General features: G+C 42.6%; 1 protein-coding gene across 2 annotated transcripts in view; it reads left to right on the forward strand.

Moving 5' to 3' along the window:
- The window catches only part of kif21b (kinesin family member 21B), a 169399-nt gene that overhangs the window by 148635 nt on the left and 6601 nt on the right, over nt 1-14163 (forward strand). For both annotated transcript variants that reach the window (XM_079507108.1, XM_079507109.1), the window contains 2 exons: nt 665-782; nt 1618-1788. In XM_079507108.1, coding sequence (XP_079363234.1) covers nt 665-782; nt 1618-1788 — 289 coding nt within the window. The remainder of the gene's footprint in view (nt 1-664; nt 783-1617; nt 1789-14163) is intronic.

The raw sequence follows: 14163 nt of genomic DNA on the forward strand, positions 1-14163 counted from the left end.
GAGGGTGGGGGGTAGGGGGCGAGGGTGGGGGGTGGCTTTGATGTGAGATGAGGTGGGAGTGAGTTCCTTCAAGGCTTGTTATGGAACAGTTGTGATTTCATACAATCGAGGCAGCTTTAATCATTTTAGATTGTATCCACCTGTAACCATTAATACTTTAACTATTCAAACATAGCAGCTATACAAGCTCTGCGCTGTGAGCTTTGTAGAGCATTTCTTTAAAGGTTTCATGACATTCATTTCCATTTATTTTTCTTTTTGTTTTTTCTTTGAGGTTTTAATGACCCCAATTGCACCAACACAACATGAAAACAAGCAAAATCCCTCAACAGTGACATCTGCTGGCAAATTGTTATGTCATACAGTATATGGGATTTGTGGACTGTTGCATCACCAATCAGAGCCCTTGTTTGAGCCAGAAAACCCCAGACCACAGAATGTTAAGTTCAGTTTTTTTGGGTGCAATTGAGCTCAGAAAGCCTATAAAAAAAGTCACCATCCCTTTAAATCGAACATTTGTGTGTGTGTGTGTGTGTGTGTGTGTGTGTGTGTGTGTGTGTGTGTGTGTGTGTGTGTGTGTGTGTGTGTGTGTGTGTGTGTGTGTGTGTGTGTGTGTGTGTGTGTGTGTGTGTGTGTGTGTGTGTGTGTGTGTGTGTGTGTGCAGAATGCAGGCGATGGGGAAGCTGACGGGACACATCGGGTCAGTCATGTGTCTGACCGTCGGTCAGTCTCTGCTGGGAAAAGACCAGGTCATCACTGGGTCCAAAGACCACTATGTGAAGGTACTGACCACACACACACACACACACACACACACACACTTGAGTATTTCAATGGTATTCATAATGTTAACATTGGCATCCTGTTTTTGCGTACTCGTCACTCTGTCCTCCCACCACGTGGTCCCTCCAGGTGTTCGACGTGACAGAGGGCACTCTGGGTAACGTAGTCCCGGCCCATAACTTATTGGTCACTCTGTCCTCCCACCACCCTCCTCCAGGTGTTCGACGTGACAGAGGGCACTCTGGGTAACGTAGTCCCGGCCCATAACTTATTGGTCACTCTGTCCTCCCACCACCCTCCTCCAGGTGTTCGACGTGACAGAGGGCACTCTGGGTAACGTAGTCCCGGCCCATAACTTATTGGTCACTCTGTCCTCCCACCACCCTCCTCCAGGTGTTCGACGTGACAGAGGGCACTCTGGGTAACGTAGTCCCGGCCCATAACTTATTGGTCACTCTGTCCTCCCACCACCCTCCTCCAGGTGTTCGACGTGACAGAGGGCATTCTGGGTAACGTAGTCCCGGCCCATAACTTATTGGTCACTCTGTCCTCCCACCACCCTCCTCCAGGTGTTCGACGTGACAGAGGGCATTCTGGGTAACGTAGTCCCGGCCCATAACTTATTGGTCACTCTGTCCTCCCACCACCCTCCTCCAAGTGTTCGACGTGACAGAGGGCACTCTGGGTAACGTAGTCCCGGCCCATAACTTATTGGTCACTCTGTCCTCCCAACCACCCTCCTCCAGGTGTTCGACGTGACAGAGGGCACTCTGGGTAACGTAGTCCCGGCCCATAACTTATTGGTCACTCTGTCCTCCCACCACCCTCCTCCAGGTGTTCGACGTGACAGAGGGCACTCTGGGTAACGTAGGCCCGGCCCATAACTTTGAGCCACCGCACTACGACGGCATCGAGTGCCTGGCGGTGCAGGGGGACGTGCTGTTCAGCGGCTCCCGAGACAACGGCATCAAGAAGTGGGACCTGGAACAGCAGGAGCTCACTCAGGTGTGTAGGGGTGTGTGTGTGCATGCTCAGGTGTGTAGGGGGGGGGTGTGTGTGTGTGTGTGTGTGTGTGTGTGTGTGTGTGTGTGTGTGTGTGTGTGTGTGTGTGTGTGTGTGTGTGTGTGTGTGTGTGTGTGTGTGTGTGTGTGTGTGTGTGTGTGTGTGTGTGTGTGCGTGCGTGCGTGCGTGCGTGCGTGCGTGCGTGCGTGCGTGCGTGTGCGAAGTGCAAATTTTCTGAATACATTATTTTGTTTGGCTCGGCGCTAATGCCGATACGGCGAATGCTTTCACAGGTGTACTTGCAAATGTGTCTCAGCCAATTATAATCAAGAAGCGGAACCATGCGTTGTATAATACAAAAATTAACATTCAGTGTTTGTATCTCAGAGAGTATCTCAGAAAAATGTGTGCGTGCGTGAGTGCGTGTGTGCGTGCGTGCGTGCGTGCGTGTCTGTTTGTGCGACAGCAGCAGATATCACAGAGATAAACAGACTCCTCCTCAAGCCTGTTTTATTTCCCACGGGGCTGCAGCCAAATCACCACCGGCCTGCAGCGAGGCCGGTTATCACTCTGTCTGTCTGTCTGTCTGTCTGTCTGTCTGTCTGTCTGTCTGTCTGTCTGTCTGTCTGTCTGTCTGTCTGTCTGTCTGTCTGTCTGTCTGTCTGTCTGTCTGTCTGTCTGTCTGTCTGTCTGTCTGTCTGTCTGTCTGTCTGTCTGTCTGTCTGTCTGTCTGTCTGTCTGTCTGTCTGTCTGTCTGTCTGTCTGTCTGTCTGTCTGTCTGTCTGTCTGTCTGTCTGTCTGTCTGTCTGTCTGTCTGTCTGTCCCACATGCTGCTCTCTGTGTTCTGCTGCAACTTAGTTTGGTTCTTCTTCCCCATAAAAGCTTGTCCTTTTGGGCACAACAACACAGAGCTATAGACTAGGGCTCATGGGGGAATGGACCCCTCGCTGAACCACACCCCAACAACACAGAGCTATAGACTAGGGCTCATGGGGGAATGGACCCCTCGCTGAACCACACCCCAACAACACAGAGCTATATGGCTCTGGGGGAATGGACCCCTCGCTGAACCACACCCCAACAACACAGAGCTATAGACTAGGGCTCATGGGGGAATGGACCCCTCGCTGAACCACACCCCAACAACACAGAGCTATATGGCTCATGGGGGAATGGACCCTTTGGGGACAACAACACAGAGCTATATGGCTCATGGGGGAATGGACCCTTTGGGGACAACAACACAGAGCTATATGGCTCTGGGGAATGGACCCTTTGGGGACAACAACACAGAGCTATATGGCTCTGGGGGAATGGACCCTTTGGGGACAACAACACAGAGCTATATGGCTCTGGGGGAATGGACCCTTTGGGGACAACAACACAGAGCTATATGGCTCTGGGGGAATGGACCCTTTGGGGACAACAACACAGAGCTATATGGCTCTGGGGGAATGGACCCTTTGGGGACAACAACACAGAGCTATAAGGCTCTGGGGGAATGGACCCTTTTGGGGACAACAACACAGAGCTATATGGCTCTGGGGGAATGGACCCTTTGGGGACAACAACACAGAGCTATATGGCTCTGGGGGAATGGACCCTTTGGGGACAACAACACAGAGCTATATGGCTCTGGGGGAATGGACCCTTCGCTGAACCACAACAACACAGAGCTATATGACTCATGGGGGAATGGACCCTTTTGGGGACAACAACACAGAGCTATATGACTCATGGGGGAATGGACCCTTCGCTGAACCACACCCCAAAAAAGCGATGTCCAATGTGCCAATCCAAATAGTTTAGAAACTGTTGCTAAGCTGCTATAACCCATTCTGGGCAGGAACCCCTTTTGGTGTTAGCATTATGTTATGCTTTAGCTATTGTAAATAGCAGATCTAAATCGAAGAACGACTGACACAGAAACATAGCTTTTTCAGAAAACTGTCAGGATGTAGAAGACATTTCACTCGACTCATCTTACCGTGCATTGTATGAAAGGTCCACTGCCAGAGCCTGACCAGGGCCTTTTGTGGCGGTTCTGGACAACCGTGTATCCGACCGACTCGACACAGCAGCACTGTGTCAAATTTGACGTCGCTGGGGTGAACGGCGGTTCTCGAGTTACGTGGATTCCAGACGTACACGCCCACACACAGAGACGTGATGCCTGTATAGATAAGGTGGCAAAATTACACAGTGGTTCCCAAAGTGGGGTCCGGGGACCCCCAGGGGTCCTCGAGGTAGTTCCAGGGGGGACCCAGCTAAATGATTGTTTGGATCCAAATGGACCCTTATGGGTCTGTAACTCTGAGAGTGTACCATGTGTCCACTCTCAGAGTTACATTAACATTGATTTTACAATATAAATTGGGGTCCCAGAGATAGAAATGCCATTAAATGGGGGGTCCGTAGACTAATGCATGTCAAACTGGGGGTCATTGAAATTACACGGGTTGAGAATCACTGCTAGAGCCATACAAATCTTCTGTTATGGGGGTCCCTGGCATATCTTTTACAAATGGGGGCCCATTAGTGTCAATTTGGGGGTCCTTGACATGAAAAAGTTTGGAAATCCCATGATTTAACATTAGCATCTCAATGCGTGAGAAGGACACCTTGCCAGACCACGAGTGGGCGGGGCTTAGTGAAGGGTCCATATGGTTGGGGGTGTGTTACAGTGTGGTTTTCTATTTTACTTTAGTAGTCTATGGAATTAAAACTAGTTTAGTTTTAGTCATATTTTAGTCACCTGAAATGTTTTAGTGTTAGTCTAGTTTTTTTAGTCGACTAAATCTACAGTTGATTTAGTCGAGTAAAATGTATTTTGGCGGGCCTTGATGGCGTCGTAATGACTGATTTTACACTTGCTGAAAATAGCAAGCTCACAACGCGACGCAGCGTGACGCGTTGTGAGCTTGTAGATCGGCTATTTTCAGCATGCAACCAAGTGTAAAATGACTTATACTGGATCTCTTGTCCACTAGTCCCTTCCTAACATTTTAGTCTAGTTTGTAGCTGTTTGTCAGTATATTTAGTCTTAGTTTTAGTCATCATAGCTTAGTTTTCATTTAGTTTCCATTTAGTTTTCGTCAGTGGAAAAAAGGTCCATTTGGTTTCAACTGGACAGCGGCGACATCACAGCTCAAACCCTTCGCCCTCCTGTCGTGTTTCTCATTCTTTACAGAGACTTCTGTCCTTCTTTGAGAGCTCAGATTTCCAGCGGAACACGTTTCGTGTCTAGGCATCACTCATATCTCCCTCCCGGTGACACTCATATCTCCCTCCCGGTGACACTCATATCTCCCTCCCGGTGACACTCATATCTCCCTCCCGGTGACACTCATATCTCCCTCCCGGTGACACTCATATCTCCCTCCCGGTGACACTCGTATCTCCCTCCCGGTGACACTCGTATCTCCCTCCCGGTGACACTCATATCTCCCTCCCGGTGACACTCATATCTCCCTCCCGGTGACACTCATATCTCCCTCCCGGTGACACTCATATCTCCCTCCCGGTGACAAACTCATTACCTTTGAAACTTCACTAGCTTTAGGCATAACCCATTTTGGACTGAGGTTGATAAAAAAGAAAGTCTTCTAAATCCTAACATTCTTCTGAAAAACCCATGTTTCTATGTCAGTGGTGCTCAACCTTTTTCATGTCAAGGACCCCCAGAATTATCTCTATTGGGCCACGGACCCCCATCTCAAAATATGTAGTTCCAGGGACCCCCCCCCCCCCAGAACCGAATATTTTAGTTAAAAATGTTCGCTCCGAAATATATATTCAAATATTTGCGTCACATTTTTAAGATTTTTCAAAAATAGCAGACCTACAAGCTCATAGCGCGCCACTCGGTGGCAACCTGCTATTTTCCAATAGCTAAAGCATAACATAATGCTTTAAAACACCAAAAGGGGTTCTCTCCCGCCCAAAATGGGATAAAGGAAAAAGACTCACAGAATATGAATCACAAAACCTGGACAACGTTATTTAAAGCTGGTGTTTATATGCTGCGGCGAAGAAAGACGTTTGATTAATGACTATGACATTTAAGGGACACCTTCTAAATGACTGGCCTAGAATTTTGAAAAATGCAAACACACCGCAAGCCAAAACAATGACATTAAAGGTGTGTGTGTGTTTGTGTGTGCGTGTGCGTGTGTGCGTGTGCGTGTGCGTGTGCGTGCGCGTGCGTGCGCGTGCGTGCGTGCTTTTCTGTATTCCTTGCCCTTGAATCACATGCTAACAAAGTTAGCTAGGATTTATTGTTCGCGGTCCGCTCGTTCAAGAAATTGACGTGTGAAATAAAAATGACGAACAGCTCAAAAATGGAGGAAATTAGACAATTAACCTTGTAGCAAATCAGAGAGCGAGAGAAGCAGAGACACGGTGTGAGACGACACGCCGCATGCAAATGACTGGAATTACATGGTGAGTGATTTGCTCTCCTAGATCTGCTCATGATGACTGCGTTCGCTCTCATCATGTTGTTTTGTCGTTGCTCCTTCCGACATGCAGATGTGGTCTAATTAACTCATTGGAACGCCACAGACTTAACCCATTTTGGGCGGGAACTCCTTTTGGTGTTTTAAACATTGTTATAATTTAGCTATTGAAAAATAGCAGATCTACAAGCTCATAGCGCGCCACCGAGTGGCGTGCTATGAGCTTTTAGGTCTGCTATTTTTGAAAAATCGTGAAAATATTTATTTCAGAAAACTGGAGGATTTAGAAGATTTTTTTTTTAATTTTGAGGTCAGGCCTAAATGGGTTAATTAACCTTCAAATTATTTTTCATAATTGTTATTATGTTGCTACACGTATAGGGATTGAGCTCGTTAATTTGTATTGATAATGAGTACCGTTTGCCCCTCGTTGACTTGGTGTGAACTGTGCTGATATGAGGCTCTATTCTTATGCCTAAGGCTCTATTCTTATGCCTAAGGCTCTATTCTTATGACTAAGGCTCTATTCTTATGACTAAGGCTCTATTATAAGGCTCTATTCTTATGACTAAGGCTCTATTCTTATGACTAAGGCTCTATTATAAGGCTCTATTCTTATGACTAAGGCTCTATTCTTATGACTAAGGCTCTATTCTTATGACTAAGGCTCTATTATAAGGCTCTATTATAAGGCTCTATTCTTATGACTAAGGCTCTATTCTTATGACTAAGGCTCTATTCTTATGACTAAGGCTCTATTATAAGGCTCTATTCTTATGACTAAGGCTCTATTCTTATGACTGAGGCTCTATTCTTATGACTAAGGCTCTATTCTTATGCCTAAGGCTCTATTCTTATGCCTAAGGCTCTATTCTTATGCCTAAGGCTCTATTCTTATGACTAAGGCTCTATTCTTATGACTAAGGCTCTATTATAAGGCTCTATTCTTATGACTAAGGCTCTATTCTTATGACTGAGGCTCTATTCTTATGACTAAGGCTCTATTCTTATGACTAAGGCTCTATTCTTATGACTAAGGCTCTATTATAAGGCTCTATTCTTATGACTAAGGCTCTATTCTTATGACTAAGGCTCTATTCTTATGACTAAGTCTCTATTCTTATGACTAAGGCTCTATTCTTATGACTAAGGCTCTATTATAGAACTGTACATCACAGTGGTAACACCACAACCTTAAATAAAGAACTGTACATCACAGTGGTAACACCACAACGTTAAATAAAGAACTGTACATCACAGTGGTAACACCACAACCTTAAATAAAGAACTGTACATCACAGTGGTAACACCACAACCTTAAATAAAGAACTGTACATCACAGTGGTAACACCACAACCTTAAATAAAGAACTGTACATCACAGTGGTAACACCACAACCTTAAATAAAGAACTGTACATCACAGTGGTAACACCACAACCTTAAATAAAGAACTGTACATCACAGTGGTAACACCACAACCTTAAATAAAGAACTGTACATCACAGTGGTAACACCACAACCTTAAATAAAGAACTGTACATCACAGTGGTAACACCACAACGTTAAATAAAGAACTGTACATCACAGTGGTAACACCACAACCTTAAATAAAGAACTGTACATGACAGTGGTAACACCACAACCTTAAATAAAGAACTGTACATCACAGTGGTAACACCACAACCTTAAATAAAGAACTGTACATCACAGTGGTAACACCACAACGTTAAATAAAGAACTGTACATCACAGTGGTAACACCACAACCTTAAATAAAGAACTGTACATCACAGTGGTAACACCACAACCTTAAATAAAGAACTGTACATCACAGTGGTAACACCACAACCTTAAATAAAGAACTGTACATCACAGTGGTAACACCACAACCTTAAATAAAGAACTGTACATCACAGTGGTAACACCACAACGTTAAATAAAGAACTGTACATCACAGTGGTAACACCACAACCTTAAATAAAGAACTGTACATCACAGTGGTAACACCACAACGTTAAATAAAGAACTGTACATCACAGTGGTAACACCACAACCTTAAATAAAGAACTGTACATCACAGTGGTAACACCACAACCTTAAATAAAGAACTGTACATCACAGTGGTAACACCACAACCTTAAATAAAGAACTGTACATCACAGTGGTAACACCACAACCTTAAATAAAGAACTGTACATCACAGTGGTAACACCACAACCTTAAATAAAGAACTGTACATCACAGTGGTAACACCACAACCTTAAATAAAGAACTGTACATCACAGTGGTAACACCACAACCTTAAATAAAGAACTGTACATCACAGTGGTAACACCACAACCCTAAATAAAGAACTGTACATCACAGTGGTAACACCACAACCTTAAATAAAGAACTGTACATCACAGTGGTAACACCACAACCTTAAATAAAGAACTGTACATCACAGTGGTAACACCACAACCTTAAATAAAGAACTGTACATCACAGTGGTAACACCACAACCTTAAATAAATAACTGTACATCACAGTGGTAACACCACAACCTTAAATAAAGAACTGTACATCACAGTCGTAACACCACAACCTTAAATAAAGAACTGTACATCACAGTGGTAACACCACAACCTTAAATAAAGAACTGTACATTCGGGCGGGTACATCTATGTAAATCGCCTTGGATAAAGGCGCTATATAAATGCACCATTTACCATTTTACATCAAAGTGGTAACACCACAACCTTAGATAACTGTACATCAAAGTGGTAGCACCACAACCTTTTATAAAGAACTGTACATCAAAGTGGTATAACACCACAACCTTAGATAACTGTACATCAAAGGGTTAAAACCACAACCTTTGATGTGTGGCTTTTTGTACAATTGTATTTTTCGTTTTTTCTTTGAGGTTTTATTACCTCAATTACAACCAAAAAAAAGAACATTCAGTTGGATTTTCTTTGGTCTGGAGTTTTCTCTGGGGTTTGGAAGCCTTTTGAGCTGCAATGAAAACAGGCTAAACAGTGAAAACAGTGACATCTGCTGGTTTGAGCCAGAAACCCCCAGACCACCACAGACAACAGAATCTAGGTCTAATCAGTCGCGGGCGTGTGCAAATCTACTGCATGTTAAAAAGTTTAGGGTTTTTGGGTGCAAAAGTTGTTCCAATCAGATGGAACTTAAAAACGACTGATTTAGAAGGCATTTGTACTTTGACAGGCAGACTCAGGTCTTATAATAAGTTCCAATCCAATCCACTTTATTTATATAGCACGTTTCAAAACTCAGGGTTTACAAAGTGCTGTACAGGAGAAAATAAAAAACAAATGCACTATAGCTACCACACAGAACAACTACAGCGAGAATACAAAGTACAAACAGTGAAAACAACTGAGACACCACACAGAAAAGCAACAGCATCACAGTGAGACAAAACATTTACAAGGACCGAAGGAACTCAAGCAGGGTTAAAAGCCAAAGTATAGAGGTGGGTCTTTAGGCGAGATTTAAAGGTCTCGATGGAAGGGGCCAGTTTGACGTGGGAGGGGAGTGTGTTCCATAATTTGGGGGCTACAACAGAAAAGGCTCGGTCGCCTCTGGACTTAGTTCATTTTGATTCATGTTTGGGTCATATTTTGTCGGTCAATTGATGCCCAGCCCTATAGCCTGTTCTCATCGAACCATGCAGGCAAAATACAGACTGACATGGAGAAGAAAACCATACTTCACTTGTGGAAATAATGAGATCCCAAATCATGTCAGTGAAGTGCTGTTCTCAGCCTCGGCTTCAGTTCCACTTTGGTGCTTTGAAGTGCTTAAAGAAGTGAAATGTTGCTGTTCCGATTTGGCCGAGAATATCCTTAAAACCGTCCGTCTGCAGCTCAGAATGGCTCTGTAATGTACAAAGTGACGGGATAAGGAAGGATGTAGGACTCCAGACATTAATAAAAGATGCTCCACAGCAGGAGCAGCGCAGCGAGGGTGTTGTTGGGAACAGTACTCCAGTCTGTAAGTTTTATGTTTAACCCATTTCGGACAAACATAGATTGTGCATTATTCACCCATTCACACACACATTCACACACACATTCACACACCGATGCCAGAGGAAACCATGCAAGGCACCAACCAGCACATCAACCAGCAATTAGGGGTTCAGTGTCTTGCTCAAGGACACTTCGACACTAACTCTGGGGGAGCCCGGGTTCGAACCGGCAACCACTCTACCCCTGAGACACCGCCGCCCCTAATGTCTTCTAAATATAAATTACATTTTTTTAAATACCCATGTTTCTATGTCAGTGGTTTTCAAACTATTTCATGTCAAGGACCCCAAAGAAAGCAATAAGGTACACCCGCACACTGTGTATCTGCTCGGCACAAGAGTATTGTCTTGTATTTGTATTTATTGTATTTATTTATTCAGCACAATATAAAAAACAACACAGTGAGCATATAAATATAAGAGGGGTAAAGTGCTAGGCTGAGGCAAAAAAAAACAAGGGGCTTATACGAGGCCTCTACCTATGTAAATGAAACATTGTACAAGAAATATAGAACATCCAGAAGACATAGTTGCAGTATATAAAACAAGAACAAAACAAAAAAACAACAAGAACATGATTAGAATTATAGGTTATCTACATGATTAGAGAAAAGAAGAGATGATACAAAAAGATATAATTAAGTAATTAAGTAATCTGGTCAATTAAGTGGGTCCTAAACTTATGTTTGAAGTTTTTCAATGAAGTAGAATTCGATGAGATTGCTGTATAGGTGTTCCATAGCTGGGCCCCCCTGTATCTGATGGAGAACTGACACAGACCAGTTCGGAACTTTGGGAGATGTAAATGATTTGCCTGTCTCATATTGAAATGGTGCACATCACTGTTGAACTGGAAAAAGTCTTTACATGGCAAAGAAAATGAAACTGGCTGGAACAATACTTTGAAGATAAAGTTGCAGGTTTGGTATGTATTTAAATTAAAAATTGGTAAAATATTGAGTTGTTTGAAAAGAGGGGCAGAATGAGCAGACCAATCACTGTATGTGGCAATCCTGCAGAATCTTTTTTGCAACATGTGGAGTTTGTGAAGATGAGTATTATGTAGCTCCCCAAATGATATTGCAATATATAAGATATGGATAAATTAAGCTATAGTAAAGAGTTGGGAGACAGTTTTGATTTACCAGACTACGGAATTTGCCAATAATGCCAATAGATTTTGATATTTTCTTACAGACATGGCTAATGTGGTTTGTCCAGCTTAATCTTTCATGGATAATTACACCAAGAAAGGTTGTTGATGTAACCTGAGAAATTGGATCATCTCCTATAGACAGACAGGTGTTAGAATTACAATACTTTTTATTTTTTGATGTAAATATAATAAAATTTGATTTTCTTTATGTTCAGTGATAATTTGTTTAATTTAAACCATTTTGAAATATTTTCAAGATTGTGATTAGCCTTTGCCATTAGAGCTGAGAAATCAGTATGTGAAATAAATAAATTAGTATCATCTGCAAAAAGTACAGGAAACAAGAAGGACAAAGCCGCAGCCAAATCATTAATATAAATCAGAAATAAGAGTGGTCCTAGTATAGACCCCTGGGGGACCCCACATTTTAAGGAGGCACTCTCTGATGATTTACCGTTGATGCTAACAAATTGTTGACGGTTATGAATATAATTAAAAAACCATGTATGAGTGATTCCAGCAAATCCATAGTGTAGTAACTTTTGAAGAAGAATATCATAATTAACAGTATCAAATGCTTTAGATAAGTCGAGAAGAATTCCCAAAGTGTATTCATTATTATTGAATGCAGTATGAATTTTATCAACCAATTGAAGAATAGCCATTTCTGTAGAATGATTTTTCCTAAATCCATATTGGTGTTCATACAGTATGTTATGGTCCTGCAGATGTTCCATCATTCTGTTAAAGACTAATTTCTCCAGAATCTTTGAGAAACAAGGGAGTCTTATTTAATGAAGCAACGTTTCGGTCACTAGGGACCTTCCTCAGGCAAGGACCCCAAAATAATATGTAATTGGCCACTGACTCCCATCTGAAAATATGTTGTTCCAGGGACCCCCCCCCCCTCCCCGCCCCAGAAGCAAAGATTTGAGTTGCACTGCATTTGAGAAATATACAAAATAAATTAAACTTAACACTAGCGCGTCGGAGCGGTCAGGCTGACCGATTTTGAAATTTTGAAGTGGATTTTCTTTGCCCATGAAGTCCTGAGAAAGTTCCCCTTGCATGACTTTTTCTAAATGTTCGATTCAAACCATCTCTGTTTTTTTTTTCATCTGAAACGTTTTGGAAATATGATTTTAGACATAATTCTACTAAAATGTCTGCTCTTTTGCGGTCCGTGGGACCGCTCTTAGAGCCCTCACCCTTTCTCCCCCACAAGCCGTGCTGTTCACACCTTCCTCCCGGCTGGAGACGGGCATTGTTCAAGCTAATGTGTCATTTGCATTCCAACCTACATGTGGAAGTCCACATGTAGGCAAACTTACATTACAAACTTACATAAACTAAATGTTGTTTTAGATGTTATATTTCTTATATGCGGTTTGCAGAAATAACGATGTCTGACTTTATTTCTCGAAACGGAAAAAGAAATATGTTGACTATACACACCATCTTTAGCATAATTATGTTGGAATAATAAAGTTTATAGCATTGTGACTATGTCGCGCATATTCATTTCATATATCAGCGCATCAAAAATATTTTTACTTTATTTTTCGGAGGGCACGCTAAACGAACAGTGTAAAAATGACATGAATCAATGACATGAATCATTCCAACGCGATAGACCTCCTTCCCTATAATGTATCCCCTCTATATAAAAATGACAATATATAACGCTAATGTCGTATTTATTTTATTGTCTCAATACAAAGATGGACAGTGTAATTGCTGCGCAAGGGTAATTAATTATAGTGACATGTGAGCGCTATATTGAATATATAGCGCTCAGATCGTCACTATAATTATAGTTTCTGAAATGAAAAAGAAAATATGGTGTGTTGACTGACTGGCGTATTGTTTCCACCTATATCTATTGAGCATAGCTAAATAAATACATGTTGACTATACACGCCATCTTTAGCATAATTATATGGGATAATAAAGTTTATAGCATTGTGACTGAGCTGTGCATGACATTTCCTGTTGGCTGTTTTCAATGAAATGACTTGTGTATGAACTGAAATGAAAAAGAAAATAACTTTTCTGCACGCGACCAGTGGAACTGATTTCCACGCATCACGGCTCTCTTTTTTCTCTCTCCCTCCCTCTCTCGTGGAGAGGGAGAAAATATCCAAGTAACTGACGGTGAGGTATGCGGAAGTGCATTTTAGATAACGCTGTAGCACTATTTGTGGCGGTGATGCGTCACATGACTTGATCTATCCTATGGTGTATATATAAACCGTGCTGCTGCTACGGATCTCTCTGCTGGCACAATAAATCAAATATATATAAATGACATCGATCATAGGCGGCGGCTAGGCCAGGCTTAGCCTTCCCAACAATTATGCTGGGTATTTTTAAAATATATATAGGCTAATATGTGGCTAGCCGGCCGCTCCCAAACTCCCAACTCCTTTGTCTGTAGCCTAAACTTTTCTGATTTGCACGCACGCACGCACAGCTGTCGCGCATATTCATTTCATATATCAGCGCATCAAAAATATGGTGAAATATGGTGTGTTGACTGACTGGCGTATTGTTTCCACCTATCTATTGAGCATAGCTAAATAAATACATGTTGAAAAATAACTTTGAGTTGTCCTGTCGAGTTGAAACGCTGCCTTGAATTAGTTGGAATGTGACATTTAGAAGACAATGGCAAGTCGTCAACCCCCCGCCACGGGGGGAGAGGTGTGAAGAGATGCAGG

This window comes from Electrona antarctica, assembly GCF_951216825.1.
Source record: "Electrona antarctica genome assembly, chromosome: 8".
Lineage (NCBI taxonomy): Eukaryota > Metazoa > Chordata > Actinopteri > Myctophiformes > Myctophidae > Electrona > Electrona antarctica.